Below are 18,188 nucleotides of genomic sequence, written 5' to 3' on the forward strand. Positions count from 1 at the left end.
CTGTTGTCCTAAAAGCAGTCAAAGATGTTGTCCTACACAAGGACCATATGCTGCCTACTGCAGCCCACAACCAGCCAAGAGAGACTTATCCATCATTCTCCCCCTAAGTCTTGTGTGGCTCCTTGTGGGGTATCTGAGCCATCCCGATCCTGGCGCGAAATTCCTGAAACTTGATTCGCCCAAGGGACTTGGTCAGAAAGTCGGCGAGCTGGTCTTGGGTGTTGATGTAGTTGGCCCGAACGCTCCCTTCCTCGAGGCAGCTCCTGATGAAGTGGTACCTCACCCGGATGTGCTTGGTGCGCTCATGGAAGACTGGATTCTTCGCCAAGGCCAAGGCGGACTTCCTGTCCACCCTGAGCTCCACTGCCTCTGCGTCTCTGCCAAGGAGATCGCCAAGCAGCCGAGCCAGCCACAGAGCCTGAGTAGAAGCGGTAGTGGCTGCGATGTATTCTGCCACGCAGCTGGATAGAGCCACCACCTGCTGCTTGACCGACTGCCAGCTGATCAGACACTTGCTGAGGAAGAAGAGCGTCCCGCTGGTGCTCTTGCTCGTGTCGATATCGCCGGCGTGGTCGCTGTCACTGTACCCGATGAAATGTGCCGCACCGAGGCACCTCGGGTAGTGCAAACCATAGTCGGAGGTGCCCGCAACGTATCGGAGGATCCTCTTCACGGCCTGCTGGTGCTCCGTCGTCGGTCGCTGCATGAACCGGCTGACGTAGCCTACGGCGAACGCCAAGTCCGGTCGCGTGTGGACAAGGTAGCGAAGGCTACCCACAATGCGTCGGTACTGCGTCGCGTCCACCTCTTCCTCCGTACTCTCCCGACTCAGCCTCAGCCTCTCCTCCATAGGAGTGTGGGCTGGGTTGCAGCCGGTGAGACCGCCCAGCTCCACAATGCGCTTGGCGTAGGCTGTCTGGCAGAGAGAGGTGCCGGAGCTGTCCTGGTGGACCTCGATCCCTAGGTAGAAGGAGAGAGGGCCCAAGTCGCTCATCTGGAAGGTCGCCCTCATCTTCTCCTTGAACGCCTCTATCTCCACCTCCTCGGTGCCGGTGATCACAAGATCGTCGACGTAGACACCCACCAATAGGGCCTTTCGTCCACTGCCCCGCCGGTAGATGGCCGCCTCGTGCGGGCTTTGCTCGAAGCCCATCCCCTTCATTGTGGAATCCAGTTTGGCATTCCACGCCCTCGGTGCCTGCCGCAAGCCATAGAGGGCCTTGCGCAGACGAAGCACCTTTCCTTCCTTGCCGGGAATCACAAATTCCGGCGGCTGGTGCACGTAGACCTCCTCCTTCAAGTCGCCGTTAAGGAACGCTGACTTGACATCCATGTGATGGACACGCCAGCCCTCCTGGGCAGCTAGCGCAAGGAGAAGTCGCACGGACTCCATCCGTGCTACGGGGGAGAAGGCGTCGTCGAAGTCGACCCCCTCCTGCTGCACGAAACCTCGTGCCACCAAGCGAGCCTTGTGCTTGACGATGGCACCGGCTTCATCCCTCTTCAGTTTGAACACCCACTTAAGGGTGATCGCGCGGTGACCACGTGGGAGATCAGCGAGCTCCCAAGTGCGGTTCTGCTCGACCGCGTTCATCTCCTGCTGCATCGCGACACGCCATGCCACGTCTCCCTCCGCCTCACCGAAGGAGCGAGGCTCACCATCCTCGTGTGCTAGGTACAGCTCCGCCTCGAAGTCATGTACCGCTAACCCATGGACATGTTGGTTACCGAGGATGTTGTCTATGGTGCGGTAGCGTAGAGGCTCATCGTCGTGGTAGGCATCGACACGGTCCTCGTCGCCGGACAGTGGAGTGGCGAACTCCACCGAACGCTGACGGGCCAAAGCTGCTGGTGCCGACCTTGGAGATGCCGACACTGGTGCAGGAGTGTGTGGTGTAGCCGGTGGTGTTGGACTCGCTAGTGGTGAAGGCGATGGTGGGCTCGCCGAAGCTGATGGCGAGCCGGGTGCCGAGGAGGGCGAGCTCAGTGAGGACGAGCTGCTAGCTCCCCCGGCTCCCTCCAGGTGGACGTAGTCGATGACGAAGTCCCTGAGGGTCGAGGCCGAGCCGTCGTCCACCGCCTTGTCCCAAATCCAGCCTCGCCCTTCATCGAACATGACGTCTCGGGAGATGTGGACGCGCTGTGTCGCAGGGTCGAGGATGCGGTAGGCCTTGGCGCCCTCCGCGTAGCCAATGAACACTCCTGGAGTGCTCCGGTCGTCGAGCTTGCCGACGTGAGTGCGCTCCTTGGCAAACGTTAGACAGCCGAAGACGCGGAGGTGGCTCACCACCGGCTTGCGCCCGTGCCAAGCCTCGTACGACGTCATGCCGTCAAGCGCCTTGGTGGGCGAGCAGTTGAGGAGATGGACAGCGGTCATCACCTCCTCTCCCCAGTAGATCGTCGGCATCCCTCTCTGCTTGAGGAGGGCGCGAGCGGTGGCGACCATCGTCTGGTTGCAGCGCTCGACGACGCTGTTCTGCTGCGTGGGTGTACGGCGCGGTGAAGTGGCGCTGAATCCCCTCGTCGGCGCAGTGCGCCGCGAACTCAGCCGCCGTGAACTCGCCGCCGTTGTCCATGCGCAGCACCCGAAGCTTGCGGCCGCACTCCTTCTCCGCGGCAGCTTGGTGGTGCTTGATGGCGTCCGCGGCTGCCCCCTTGGTGTCGAGGAGGACAGCCCACATGTAGCGGGACGCGTCGTCGACGAGGAGGAGGAAGTAGCGTCGTCCTCCAGGTGTAGCCGGTGTCACGGGGCCGCAAAGGTCGCCATGCACGAGCTCCAGCTTCTGCTTGGTGCGGAAGCTTGCTTGGTGGGGAAAGGGCAGCCGTCGCTGCTTGGTGAGGACGCAGGTGTCGCAGAACTGCTCCACGTGGTCGACACACGGCATGCCCTGCACCATCTCCTTGTTGCTGAGCTGCTTCAGGGCCTCGAAGTTGAGGTTCCCAAAGCGCTCGTGCCACCGCCAGGCTTCATCGTACTGCCGAGCTGCAAGACCAAAGGGTTGTGCCACCTGTACGTGAAGAACGTAGAGGCGGTTGCTCCCCCTGTTCACCTTGGCGAGAAGTCGGTGACGAGGATCCCAAATGCAAAGCACGCCATCCTTGATCTCCACGCGCGAGCCATTCTCATCTAGCTGTCCCAAGCTGATGATGGAGTTCCTCAGCACGGGGATGTAGTAGACGCCGGTGAGCAGCCGATGCTCGCCGTTCTTGGCGACGAAGATTACGGAGCCGGCGCCCTTGATCTCTACGGTGGAGGCGTCCCCGAACTTGACGGAGCCTCGAACGTCGGAGTCGAGCTCGGAGAAGAACTCCCGCCGGCCTGTCATGTGGTGGGTGGCGCCGGTGTCGAGACACCACCCATCGATCTTGTTGCTGCCGCCGGACCCGCTGCTGAGGAGGGCGTGTGCCTTGGGCTCGTCGAGGTGGACAAGAGCCGCTGCAGCCGGTGCTACTAGGGGTGGCTCGGTGCTAGCATGTGTCATGAACAGAGTTGGCTGCTCCTCCTCCTCCGCCTGCGCGACGTGGGCCTGGGCGCGTCGTGGCTGCCTGCAGTCCTTAGCCCAATGGCCAGCAAGACCACAGTTCTTGCAGCAGTCATCTTGTGTTGGCTTAGGTTTTTCAGCGGCGGCGCCTTGGACACCTCCGCGGGTGCCTCCGTTGGCACGCCCTTGCGCCCCGGCCTGGGCGCCTTTGCGTGACTTGCCGTGCTTGCCACGCTTGCGGCTGGCTGCTGCAGAAGAAGGCTCCTCCTTCTTCTTGTCACCTTGTCCGGAAGCCCACTGCTCCGGGTGAGGAGCTTGGGCCCCGAGGAGGGTTGTGGCTCGTCACTGTCGACGACCTTGAGGCGACCTATCACCTCCTCGATCGACATCGTGGAGAGGTCTAGCAAAGACTCGATTGAGCGAGCCATCTGCCTGTACTTCTCGGGGACGCAGCGGAAGAGCTTCTCGACAGCTCTCTCCTCGCTGTAGGTGTTGTCACCAAACTGCACCACTTTCTGCAGCAAAGTGTTGAGACGGAGAGCAAAATCATCAACGTCCTCACCTGGCTTGAAGGCCAGGTCCTCCCACTCCTTGCAGAGTTGCTGCAATGTGGACTTACGGGCGCGATCACTGCCGATGCGTGCTGCAGCAATGGTGTCCCAAGCATCCTTGGCAGTCCGCTTGCTGGTAAGTGAGAACTGCATCTCGGTTGGGACTGCAGCGATGAGGGCATTCAGTGCTCGTCGATCCTGGTCATCGTCGACGTCGCCGTACCGGACAGTCTCCCACATGTGCAGCACCTAAAGTCTCACCTTTATCACCGCAGCCCACTCAACATAGTTGGTCTTGGTGAGGGTAGGCCACCCACCACCAGGGCCAACGTCCCTGGCAACAGCCTGGTACCCGTGGTAGCCACGGTACCGGACTGGGGAGAGAGAGCCACGCGACCTGCGAAGGCCGTGCTCTCTCTCGACCCGTCCACCGCCGTTGCCATGTGCGCCTCCTTCAGGAGCGCCGCCAGCTCCACCACGGTACCGGTCCGGGGAGAGAGAGCCACGCGGCCTGCGAAGGCCGTGCTCTTCCTCGACCCGTCCACTCAACATAGTTGGTCTTGGTGAGGGTAGGCCACCCACCACCAGGGCCAACGTCTCTGGCAACAGCCTGGTACCCGTGGTAGCCACGGTACCGGTTCGGGAAGAGAGAGCCACGCGGCCTGCGAAGGCCGTGCTCTCCCTCGATCCGTCCACCGCCGTTGCCATGTGCGCCTCCTCCAGGAGCGCCGCCGGCTCCACCACGGTACCGGTCCGGGGAGAGAGAGCCACGCGGCCTGCGAAGGCCGTGCTCTTCCTCGATCCGTCCGCCGCCGTTGCCATGCGCGCCTCCTCCAGGAGCGCCGTTGGCGCCTCCACGCCTGTCTGGACTGCGGCCACGCTCGTGGCGTGCACAGCTGCCCACTGCGCCACTCGCCGGCGTGTTGCATCTCTCTCCAGCAGCTCTAGGTCTGGGTCAGCACTGTCATCAGCAGCGATGGAGCTGCTGTGACTGTTGCGCAGGTCCTCAACCTCCGCTGCCACTGCACGCGCTGCATCTGCAGCTGCTGCTGCCTCCACCTCCGCTCTGGCTGCTGCCAGCTCCGCTTGGGCTAGCCTCGACGTCCTCGCTGCTGCTGCTGCAGCGGTCGCTACCACTGCTCGCCTGCGCTCCTCTGCTGCAGCGAGGTCGGCCTCCTGCCGACGCCGCACGCTCGAGGTGCCCGAGTACTGAGACTGCCCTTCTGCGGCCATGGCGCGCTGCTGCGCGGAGAGCAGAGGCAGCTAGAACAGCTGCTGCTGCCAGCCGGGGCTGCTGCGAGGGAGGGAGCTCGACTGGAGAAGGGATTGAGCAGGAAATGCTTAGGCTACAGGATACTCTGATACCACTTGTTAGTCGCTGGATCCTTGCTCTAGGTGTGAGCAGGATCCTTACACTCATTGAGGGGATAGCACACAGAGTTGGGGTAATTTTCTAGGTTTATTTCTCACACAATGCTATGCCAACCTGAGGGGTTGGGGATACATATTTATAGGGCTGCTAACCAGCCAGCATATGCCAAGATGCTAGTCTAAGATGCTGTTCTACATATACTAACTGCTGTCCTAAAAGCAGTCAAGATGCTGTCCTACAGATGCTAACTACTGTCCTAAAAGCAGTCAAGGATACTGTCCGACACAAGGACCATGTGCTGCCCACTGCAGCCCACAACCAGCCAACAGAGACTTATCCATCAGAGAGGATTGCCTACTTGAAAAAAATACATAACGAGCACACTTGAAGCCATCATGTTGTGAAGCAATAAGCATTTGTCTTACATGTGTTGTTTCTCAGTCTTCTTTATGTAGTTGTTGAACACAGCAGCAACTGATTACAATATTTCTGTGATGGCATTTGTCAGTCCTAGGAATGGAATCGACGTGAGGGGGTATTCTGTTTGGTCATTCATGGATCTGTATGAGATATTCGGTGGGTTCAAGACGCATTATGGCATTATTGCTGTGAATTTCGACACTGAAGAACGGACAAGACAGCTGAGACGTTCTGCTCACTCGTACTCTGACTTCTTGAAGAACAATGCCGTGATCAAAGTGGAGGGTGATTTTGCAGCTAAAGTCTATTCTCAACTCTGGTCGCTTAAGCTTATCCGTCGAATCTATTAGTCTCTCACAACAAATCAGCAAACAATATTTAACTATGACTTTTTAGCCAAGCGATCAGGATGGATAGAAGAGTAATTCTGGTTGAGCATTCAGCGTTCTCTGTTGAGTTCACGCATTGTCAACTGTTCATTTTATGTAGCAGCAGCTTGTAAGACGCCACTTGAAAGAAGATAACTCAACGTTCATATAGTGCCATGTAATTTTAAGACGACTTAATAGACAGTATATACAATGGTTGTTTTTTAAAATTATCTCATAGTTACTCATAATTACTTAATTTAACAAAAGTAAATTTGTGAGTTGCATAACAATAAAGAAAGGATTTTATTAATTCACAGTCATTACATCGAGTTGATACAATAAAAGTGAATTCACTTCTGGCTTCTGCCTAAACACAAAGCCTAAGAGAAAGAAACCTGACACTCCAGTGACAATCAATTCTAAAATTAGATCGTCACCCATGTGCCCGGGAGAAAAACACCGTAACCGCTTGCATCAATTGTTGCAATGTCTTCTATACCAAATCGTGTGCGTAAGGCTTTTGGACGACAACCCATGTACGCAGCCAATGGATTACCAAATAAACCACCTGCAAGGGAGAGTAAACACATTTCTTTCCATCTAATAGATCTAATTTTATCTTATAAGATGGTTCTTTCGCGAGCAATGATCTCTCTCTCTCCATTTGCTCCACATGAGCAGAAATCTTATGTGGTACTACGAGATGAGTTTTTCTTAGCAATATACTCGGTGGCGGATGCAGAACAAAATTAAAGGGAGTTGGTATCTTCTTCTTCCTCCTCTCTCCCCATTTTTCTTCTTTCCTTCACCTCTTATTCTCCCTCACTCTTCCCATATTTCCATTAATACACAGCTGTAGCCCCCCCCAGCCCCCCTTTAAATCCGCTCCTAAATATACTTACCCTAACAACTATTTTACTGGTTGGACAAACCAACTAATAACAGTTAATAGTTAGCTAACTAATATTAGATATGAGCTAGTTGAGCTACGAGAGCCATGCTAAACATGCCTCCAAGGCCAACTGTTTTGCTTTTGCAACAGTTTGTTAGACAAGGAGAAGTGGTATATTGTCGGATGATATGTCGCTGTCTTCTCCCTTTTGTCCGAGCGTACGTGCACATATACATCCGCCGATTGCTTGCTAGCCTCCACTATGACACAAATGGTTTGCGTAATCGTGAGTGGCTGCCTAACATTCCTTCCCCCACCCCATCTCTCGATCATCCTATTCCTCCGGTCGACCACACAAGCTAACCCGTTGACCATGGCTTGGGGTCACTGCCACTCACTAGCTAGCTAGGCTCGTTTGTAGTACTGCACTTTGGCATCATTCTTGGGTCTTGTTTAGTTCTAAAAAAATTAAAAAAAAATCAGATTTCTCGTCACATCGAATCTTACGGTGCATGTATAGAGTATTAAATATAAATAAAAATAATAACTAATTACATCTGTAATTTGTAAGACAAATCTTTTAAATTTAGTTAGTACATAATTGAACAATATTTGTTATATACAAATAAAAATATTATAATGTTTATTTTATAAAAAAAATTTTAGAACTAAACAAGGCCTTGATCAATCTCGAACCCATAATCAAGACCATTCTGCTCATCGAACTGCCCGTGACTCTCGTGTAGTATTATATTATTCTTTATTCAGTGATCAAGCGCATGGGCATGGATCTGATCTGCATGCATGCCTCTTTATTTTATTTTATTTTATTTTTACGGAGTGAATGAACAAACTCGTCAGCAGAGTCAACAAAGACCACTGCACTGGATGCCAGGGGCGGGACGCACGGCGGCTGCACAATAGGGAGGAGGATCTTCACATCTACGACGAGTCTGCATGAAGAAACTAATAGGTGGCATAGGTAGTTAATTACCATCCCACTTCACGAGGAGGTATGAGAATTCTATTTTCAGAACACCCCCTTGAGGTACTCCATAGAACCCATGGATGTGGCACTCAAATCTAGATTTTTTATGGATCCTAATTCCCTCAAGGAGAGGTGTTTGGGTAAAAAAAACAAATACATGGAGCACTTGGAGCTTAAGAGCATCCCCAACCGTTTTGCAAATAAGCTTTGCATTCATGTATTTGCAAAAAAATCTTAAAAACACTTATCCAACGGTTTGGCATTTAGACTTTGCAATTTTGTTAACTTGGCAAAAAGAGAGGAAGGATTGTCATATATGCCAAACCTGTTCACACTTGGCATTGGAAAATTGGCGCGAAGTGATTAATGTCAAACCATTGGAGATTGCCTTTTTTCAGCTTTGCCATATTTTTTTGAGACTTGGCAAACTCCCTCATTTGCCAAACCAATTATGCAAAACGGTTGGGGATGCTCTTAGCCCCACAGAGCCTTTTGGACATATTTGGTGGAGCTCCACCGACTCTATATCCACCTAGATCTGACATTCTCTATCTCACTTTCACGTGGGCCTCACGCGTCAGCTCTTTATCTTCTCTTTCTTCTTCTTCCTCCTATGTGGTTCTCCTCCAGGCGGGCGCGACCGACAGTGGGTGGGCTCTCTCACGGTGAGCCAAGGCGCGTGGCAAGGCGGCTCCCGCACGGCTAGATCCTGTGGTTGTGGGCGGAGTTCATGGCCAAAGCTCACAGTGGGGCGGAGGGTGTGCACGACGACGGGGCGGCTCCTGCATGGTGGTAGAGGAGGAGGCATGCATGGTGGTGGAGGCAAGTGCGCCACGGTGGGGCCCTACTGCTTGTGGTGTAGATGGCGGCGGTGGGGCGGCCGAGCACGAGGAAGACAGGGATGGGTGAGGGCAACGCTGCTTGTACAAACTACCAGAATCCACCTCTTTGCCGAGTGTTAAAGGCTTTGCCGAGTGTTATTTTGGGCACTCGGCAATGAAGCTCTTTGCCGAGTGCTGAAAAAACACTCAGCAAAGAGGTTTCTTTGCCGAGTGTAAAAAAACACTCGGCAAAATAATTTCAAATCGAATTTTGAAGCCCTAAACAAATTCAAATAAAAAAGTTTTTAACTACAAAGTTGTATAACTTCTCAAGATCTGCAACACTTATTTTGATCATTTTTTCATTTGACAAAGCCAAAATAAATTTTTTACAAATTTTACATATCGGAACAAATTTTACAAAATAAATTTATAAAACTACAAGAGAGAGATATAAACTTTATGAAAAATATTAGAATCACCATGTCGGATGAACAAATGACAAAACAACCAAAATAAACTCTATAGATCTTGAGAAGTTATGTATTTTTGTATTTGATAACTTTTTCATTTGAGTTCATCTTGTCATGCAAAACTACGTCTTTAATTGAAAATTTTAAAATTTAAATTTTTTAAACAACCTTGAATGGAAAAACTCCCTAAATAAACCTTGTAGATACCAAAAAGTTATAAAATTTTATAGTTGAAAACTTTTTTTTGGAATCATCTTGTCATGCAAAAACTACGTTTCAATTTCTCAAATTTGAAATTCAAATTTTATAAATGACCTTGGATGGAGAAATTCTCTAAATAAAAATTATAGATCCCAAAAAGTTATAAAACTTTGTAGTTTAAAACTTTTTGATTTAAAATCATTTAGAACTTCAAATAATCAATTTATATATGATTTGGTATAATATATGAAGAATCAAAATGCAATACATACATAAGTGATAGTGCGGTGGTTAAGGAGGGATACGCACAAGAGAGAGGTCATGGCTTCAAATCCCATCTTCGACTTTGCCGAGCCCTATGTTTCCGAAGGGCTTCAAATCCCATCTTCGACTTTGCCGAGCCCTATGTTTCCGAAGAGAAAAATTTTATGACACTGTAGCACTTTCGTTTGTTTGTGGTAATTATTGTCCAACCATGGGCTCAAAAGATTCATCTCGTCAATTTCGACCAAACTGTGCAATTAGTTTTTATTTTTGTCTATATTTAATACTCCATACATGCGTCTATAGATTCGATGTGACGGAGAATCTTGAAAAATTTTGGGTTTTTAGGTGGAACTAAACAAGCCATAAGACATAAGAAGAAGAAGAAGAAGAAGAAGACACGAGTAACTTTTTTTCCAACTCCATCAAACTTATGGTTTTGGTGTCGTAGATCTACCGTGGAGCTGCTGTTTAATTAGAAAAATTAAATCTAAAACTGTTTTTGTTGAAGCCAGAGCCCAGGTCCAGCGGAGCTCTGCGGTGCATAACAAAGGCTTCATTAGTCCTGCACGCTTTATTGACCGTTGCTTCTTCCGTCAGTTACTCCACTTGTTTGCATGTGTCAACCAGGGCAGGGCAGGGACTACGCGTTCATAAATCATAACCGTTCATAACTGATGCTTAATTGCACAATTTACTAGTAATATACCCCTATTTGCTGCTGTTGTACAGTCAAGTAACACTGGGATGGATTTCGTTTGGACCATCGTTACCTTTCATCTTCTGACCACAACACAGGCAGCACCTGATCGATCCATGACCATGGTGGAGGATGAACGCTAAGGGCAGTCCCAATGGGTAGTTTCCCAATGGGTAGTTTCTTATTGCATTATTCAAGAGATAAACAGAGCAATAAATGTGCTTTAAACTACCCTTTTCAATCCATGGTTTCTACAATAATTGCTATACTAGAGATAACTTTAAATACAACACAAAAAAGCAATAGATCAATTGTGCCAAGCATCCATATAGCCTGTATAATGTACGTGATCACTCATCACATTCCAAACGAGAAATATATATATAAGACTGAGAAACATACTTGCTTTGTAGCTTGCAAAATCATATTTGTTAACATGCCAAACCAGAAACATATATAAGACTGAGACATAGGAGTATGGTTCTGAATCACAGCTAGGTTCTGAATCACAGCTAGGTTCTGAATCACAACTGATTAGTTCTGAAAATATAAGTTCTGAATCATATGTTGGGCAGTCCAGCTAGCTTTGTAGTGAAAGCGACTTGCATACATATATATTATTGATAACTAAATGATAAGCACACGGTCCAGAAGCAGGTTGCAGCAGGTATCCATATCCTCTCGGCAAGCTGAAGCAGGTACTCCAGAAGCCAACAGTTCGCAAACCACCATCTACAAGTCACACAATTTCATATTAGGCAAAGAAATATTTTAACAAACAAAATGAATAGTCCATAAAGTTTTCAGTTTCAGTTTCACAAAATAAAGTTGCAGTTTTCAGTTTTCAGTTTCACACAATTATCTGTAGCAAATATGAAACTGAGTTTTGGTGCCACATACCTTAATTATTTGCAGCAAATAAGGCTAACCTCATATACACTCCAGTGCTTTCTCCCTCTCAGCCAAAGCTCCAGCACTCATACTAAACTCCTTAAGTCCCTGCATATTCTGAGTGAAGAGGAAATTTTCACTCGTGTTCTAATAATGAAAGGAGCTAATGAAATTTTCATTAGAAAATCATGCTCTGGGTACCTGTACCAAAGTACAGTTTCTGACAGTTCTTCTCTTGTTTTTGTTGCTGCAAGTGGAGGCGCTAAAGATCATATTAGAGAAGCACTGCTAGCATACTCCTAGTCTGAATAAATAAAAGGAAACATGTACTCCTAGTCTGAATATATCAGTTTTAATTTCAGCAACTAGAAATCGAGGTGTGGGTACAATCAGACAACACAAATCCATCAACGATGCCTAGAATAAGTCAGGCCATACCCTTCATTTGAGCCCATCGGAGAGGAACTTGTCCACCATGCAGGTAAATAACTAGCTTCAAAACTTGGAAGAGTTGGAGATGCAGCTGCTGCCTCGCTGGATCGATCAACAGTAGGAGCTACGGCAGCACCAGCAACCACACCAAATTGGCCAGCCACGGCGGCTGCGGGAGCACCCCTGCCTTGCCCTGCTGTACCCTTCCCTACCCGTCCATTGCCTGCCCTAACTTGCCTGGAGCTTGACGATGGCGGCCGGAGTGGGTTCATGGTCGCCAGATTGGGGAAGATTGGGGATCCTATTTGACTGCCTGCGCGAGAGCTCGCGGGAAGCTGGCGGCTGAGCGCGGGAAGTAGGCCGGGGGCGCGCGGGAAGTAGGTCGGGGGCACGCGGGAAGGAGCTGCTGGTCTCGTTGCGCGCGGGAAGGAGCTGCTGCTGCTCGACGCACGCGGGAAGGAGCCGGCGGCGGAGCACCTGATCCGGTCCTCGGGGACAAGAAACGACTGGTTTCTCCCCAGTGCGTTTCTGCTGGTTTCGACGGGCCTCGATACTTTCGTCGACGTGATTTCGTGAACAAGAAATGGTTTCCATCTTTTTCCCTCTCTCTCTTCATTAATTAAGCTGCCACGTAGGATTTTTGCTTAGTTGGCAGGATAGTTAATGAACACAGAAACTGGTCATTTATTGCCATTGGGACTGCCCTAAGGCCAGTCTCAATGGAGTTTCATGAGAGTTTCATGTACATTAAATATGCTGATGTGGCGCTATAGTAATGAAGAGAGAGATGATAAGAGTTTCATGAGAGCAGAGAGAGTTTCATCCCCATGAAACTCTAATGCACTGTTTCCAAAATATAGATGTGTTGAAAACTGGACTATAAAACTTCCATTGAGGATGACCTTAGGCTTAGCCACTCACTCACTCACCCACTTGCCTTTGGCTTAGCCACTCCCTCACTCACCCACTTGCCATCCAACCACTCTCTCGCTCCCGCATGCTGGTGGATTAGAAATTAAAGATGGGTCTCCTCTGCCGATCCTGAAAGTGAAAGCCTCAAAATATATATATATATATATATATATATATATATAGACACACACACACACTCCACTCTAGTCTAGCGTAGCACGTTGTATTGTACCAAGAAAGAAGATGAGGAGCTCAAGCAGCCTAGTGCTGTTCTCTGCTGCTCTGCTCCTCTTCTGCTGCTTCACCACTGGTAACAATTCATAGATTCACATCTGTGAAAACTTTAACATTGAGATCGATCGACCCAGTAAGTTAACCTGATGATCCTGCAGGCGCGGCGGCGGACGCCGGCGGCGATGGTGGTCTTCGGCTGGGCTACTACTCGGGGAGCTGCCCGCGAGCCGAGGACATCGTCAAGGAGCAGGTGACGCAGCTGTACCACAAGCACGGCAACACGGCGGTGTCATGGCTGCGCGCCCTGTTCCACGACTGCTTCGTGAGGTCCTGCGACGCCTCGCTGCTCCTGGATCCCACGGCGGCCACCGGCGGCGCCTCCGAGAAGGCCTCCCCGCGGAGCTTCGGCATGCGGAACTTCAAGTACGTCGACGTGATCAAGGCGGCGGTGGAGCGGGAGTGCCCCGGCACCGTCTCCTGCGCCGACGTGCTGGCCCTGGCGGCGCGCGACGGCGCCGCCATCCTGGGCGGCCCGCGCGCGGTGCGCATGCGCACGGGGCGGCGGGACAGCCTGGAGAGCCACTACGCCGAGGTGGAGCGCGACATCCCCAACCACAACGACAGCGTGTCGGCGGTGCTGGCCCGGTTCGCGGCCGTAGGCGTGGACGCCGAGGGCGCCGTGGCGCTGCTGGGCGCGCACTCCGTCGGCCGCGTGCACTGCTCCAACCTGGTGGCGCGGCTGTACCCGACGGTGGACGCCGGCGTCGACCCGGGATACGGGGAATACCTCCGGGGGCGGTGCCCGACGGCGGACGCCGGCGAGGAGGAGGACACGCGCGACGTGGCGTACGCGCGCAACGACCGCGCCACGCCCATGGTGCTGGACAACATGTACTACAAGAACCTGCTGGCGCGGCGGGGGCTCCTCCTGGTGGACCAGCGGCTCGCCGACGACCCCCGCACGGCGCCCTTCGTCGCAAGGATGGCCGCCGACAACGCCTACTTCCACGACCGCTTCGCCGCCGCGCTGCTCACCATGTCGGAGTACAACCCGCTGGGCGACGGAGAGGGGGAGATCAGGCGCCACTGCAGGTTCGTCAATTCAGCAGCAGCATGACGAGGTTCACGTTCATCATGATCGACTTGCCGCGTGCACGCCGCGCACCTGTAGTCGACTCGACTCGGTCCTGTATAAATCAGTAAGAAATCCTAGGCAATGCAAGAAAGGCATCTAGTATATACTTATCTGCGCAATAAAAAAAAATGCATGAACTGATCCTCAGTATTATATGTTGCGTCCTGCTTCAATTCCCGTGCAAACGCGACCTCGTTTGTGGAGGGAATTGAGGCTTTGTTTAGCTCTAAAAAATTTTCCAAGATTCTCCGTCTCATCCAATCTTTGGACATATATGTAAAACATTAAATATAAATAAATAAATAAATAACTAATTACATGATATTTTTAGTTTAGATAGTTTATGGTTAAATAATAATTATTAAATACAAACAAAAATACTACGGTAGCCAAATTTAAAAAAAAAATACGAACTGAACAAGACCTGAAAGGGAGCACACAGGATATGCATGCAGCGAATAACTAATAAATTATTTACCACCACAGGAGGAACACAATCAGTTGCATCCTCAGAGTTGCAGGGAATAACTAAGAAATTATTATGGACGTACGTCTCTTGTGTGCATAATCGGAAGATGGCAGGAACTGATTGGGATAACACCAAGTCGTTTCCAGCTAAGAACCGGCAGTGTAATTTCTATCGCGGTTCTCATCTCAACCATTCCCTTTTTTGGTAGCTGCGATTCTACTTCTGCCCGACTTGTCACCGTTCAGATCGATAAGTTCAAGACTGGATGGAGGACGGATGTTTACTTTTTTACAAAGACTAGCGCCGTACATTGCAACACAACCCAGTAAAAAACGGAACTGAAAAAACACTCTACTGCTCAGATTATGGGAAAGATGGACAAAAAAATAGATGGAGATAAATTTTACATTTTTAATATTACATATAATAAGGATATAGTTATATCAACATGTTGTCGAGAATGGTGGTAGCTTTCAATATATTTATTTATTAGATCTAGGTTGTCGCTTAAAATCATGACGATTGTGTATTGCGAATGAGCAATCAATATTTTTTAAAAAAATCTAGATATTAACGTCGCGCATGAATTTTGGGCTATTTTTTTAAAAGGTTACACAATGCTCACCCTTATAAATGTATGCACGCAAACCCTATTCTATGAGGGCATTGTTGCCAATGGGAACGTCGACTACCACAGAAAGCATAATATCGTTAAATTCTATAATATTAGCTCCCATAGAGAGTTGAACTTAGAATTTAAGGTGCTAAGAGCAACTCTAAGAGAAGAGCTATCCATAATATGTATTCTATATTTAGCTATTTTGTTAGAGAAAAGAGAGTCCAACTATTGTATTTGGTTTGCTAAAATAGCAAGTCATCTATCTCGGAGTTCTCGCATGGTAAATATAGTTTGCATGTCCCGCTAGCCATATGATTTGTCATATAGAAAGACTGTTGGAGATTTTTGTTTTTTACATGATTTTCTATTTTAGAGGCTGGCTAAATCTTGAATTTAGCCATCTATTTTTATCAACTCTTTTGGAGTTGCTCTAATAAGACTCTTGTAACTACTAGACTATAGGCCACCCCTTTTGCCTAGGTGCAGAAACTATCTATGACTACTCGTGTGATTTTGGAACAAACTCTATTCGTTGTTTAAAGGAGCACTACGGAGGGTTGAAAGCTCCATGTGAATCATCTACCATTGATGTTCGAGCAAACCGGTGATTGAGGATGTTAGAACATAGTTACAAAATTTATTGGGCATGCCCGAGGACAAGAATAACAATTCACCACAACAGAAAAATCACATCAGTGATGGTTCAAGATGTATATTAGTGATGGAAAAACAAGCATATCTAAAATTATATCTCTGAAGTGGGCAATACCAGTGAGATGTTATTCACTGTCTATGATATGCAAATATCATTGATGATTACTAAACAAGAAATCATCTACATCAGAGACAGGGTCGTTATAACAAACCATTTTTTATTAGACTAATATGTCATGCTTACTTTTATATGCATCTCAAATAATAATATTGTAGATGGATTTGTGTCTATTGGAGACACATTGTTTAAAGCACGAGTCTCAGATTACAGATAGCCCAAACAATTTACCTTTCTGTGTGTCTCTAATATCCTTCCATTAGAGACGAGATTCTTTTAGAACATGTCTCTTAAGGAAAATAGGCCCCATGACTCATTTAGTTTGAATCTTTATGTTTGATGATCAATATGACCATTTGGACTAACGTTGTTTGCTAGTAAATACAGTTCGTCAGGATGCAAAGTGGACTTGGACCAAAGCAAAGTGATGATATGGATGATCAAAACCTCAAGCAAGACTTTAGAAGCTAAATTGAAAACCTACAAAGGAAGCTAGAATTCCAAGACCCTGGAGCAATCAACAAAGAAGACGACATGAGCAAGGAGCTAGGGCAACAACTACCCTACCTCACGGTTGGATCGCCCCTACGGCCAGTGGGACCGCCATGAGGATTGGATTGGTCCGAGGCTAGGGGCTTGAAGACCATTAGATCATACGAGCAGGACTGTTCACGACGCCTCACGGTTCGACCATGAGTCCCACTTGTTGGACCGCCAGGTAGACTCGGTGACAGGTGGGACCACGCGTGTAGGCAACCACTACTAGCTTGGTGGTAGCCGTTGGAGCACCCACGGTCGGACCGCCAGGAGCAACCATTGATGTGTGGGGTCAGCAAAAAGTTGGTGACCGTTGGCGAGACAAGTGACTGTTGCTGACCTTACGGTTCGATGGCCCTAGCCAGGAGTTGGACCGCCAAGGTTTGGGGACGAGTAGAATGGCCCAACAGCCATATTGGTGGATGTTGACGATCCTTAAGTATCAAATTTAATTATCAAATAAACAAAGAAAAGGATCCAAATAAAATCAACATCTAGACTTAGGGTTTTATCTGACAGAATTCCACGAGTTTTGGTGTTTGTCTATTTCTACAGGGGGTTATCAGGAAATATGGAGGAAAGGCCCACACGTCGGGATTACATAGAGATATCAACGTGTCGCGCAATTATCTTACATCTAGAAGACTCCAGAAGCCACGGGAAGGAAGCGGAGGCCGAACGGGGCCAGGCACTGGGCGCCCGCCCCCTGTTGGAGCCCAATCAGGACACTCTTTCGGGAAAGATCTCCACCGACCTAAAGGATCAAGGATAACCGTTCAATCAATGTCGGTTTGATCCAACAGCCCATATTCACTTGAAGGGACTATAAAACCAGACAACCTGGCCCCTGGAGGAGAGAGCCTCTCAACCCTAATTCATTATTCCTCAAGGGAGAAGAAGCTCCTGATCAAGATTAGAGCCACCACATCAATTAGACATCTAGATTAGCATAGCTACATGGGATTAGAACTAGAAGGAGTCAATCTTCGATTGGTTTCTGGATCTGTCAAGAGGATTCTTGGTAATTCTCTAATAGTGCTTCTAATTGTTCTTCTAAGTATCTTTGTTCTTCAATATTATGAATATGACTTTGTTCTACTTCAATATATTGCTTATGACTTTGCTCTACTTATTTATATTCAAGATTATATTGTTCTTAGTTTATCATAGTTATGTACTTGGCTTAGTTAGATTGGATCTATATACATGCTTAGGATCGTATAGCGTTTATCCATCGGATCCATGGGTAAATGATAGATATTGTGTAGGCGGGGTGCCTATACCGTATTTATCTGCGATTGTACCCAATATGCCAGATCGTGGGGTAGTTCATGATAGTGACAGCTTCATTGATTCTTATATAGTCTCCCTCTCATGTATTGGGCTGGCAGAACAATATTATTACAGGGGAGTGATTGCTATGTTTCTCATTTACCTTGCTAATATCACTATGCATGGGCGTAGTCTTGTCTCGCAATGATTGCTAAGTATGCTTGCACTAACTATGATAATGCTAGACTATATAGTTGAGAATAACTTAGGAAATATTCTTGTAGTTCGTTCTAATACCATGCTAATGACTTTCTAGAGTATCTAATTGAGGTGCTTATCATATTTATTATATGGCTAAGTTATGCTGATCAGATTAATTA

The 18,188-nt window shown here is 48.7% G+C and overlaps 1 protein-coding gene and 1 long non-coding RNA gene across 3 annotated transcripts; one reads left to right on the forward strand and one right to left on the reverse strand.

Annotated features, from left to right (window-relative positions):
* On the reverse strand, positions 10,914–12,443 carry LOC110430333. 2 transcript variants are annotated; one of them, XR_002447778.1, is made up of 4 exons: positions 11,865–12,443; positions 11,628–11,673; positions 11,436–11,543; positions 10,914–11,267 (listed from the first exon to the last, which is right to left on the reverse strand). It is a non-coding gene; the product is annotated as an uncharacterized LOC110430333 (long non-coding RNA). The 2 variants fall into 2 exon arrangements; XR_002447779.1 differs by having other exon boundaries at positions 11,628–11,688; positions 11,865–12,424.
* On the forward strand, positions 12,957–14,292 carry LOC8062699 (peroxidase 21). Its single transcript, XM_002439616.2, has 2 exons — positions 12,957–13,080; positions 13,163–14,292. Exons 1-2 carry the CDS (start codon positions 13,014–13,016, stop codon positions 14,119–14,121), a joined length of 1,026 nt encoding a protein of 341 aa, XP_002439661.1. The 5' UTR covers positions 12,957–13,013; the 3' UTR covers positions 14,122–14,292.

Source organism: Sorghum bicolor, chromosome 9, assembly GCF_000003195.3.
Source record: "Sorghum bicolor cultivar BTx623 chromosome 9, Sorghum_bicolor_NCBIv3, whole genome shotgun sequence".
Classification (NCBI taxonomy): Eukaryota; Viridiplantae; Streptophyta; class Magnoliopsida; order Poales; family Poaceae; genus Sorghum; species Sorghum bicolor.

Coding starts and splice junctions, on each gene's coding strand:
- LOC8062699 (XM_002439616.2), top strand. CDS start 13,014: ATGAGGAGCTCAAGCAGCCTAGTGCTGTTCTCTGCTGCTCTGCTCCTC. Junction 13,081..13,162: donor CTTCTGCTGCTTCACCACTG/GTAACAATTCAT, acceptor ATGATCCTGCAG/GCGCGGCGGCGGACGCCGGC.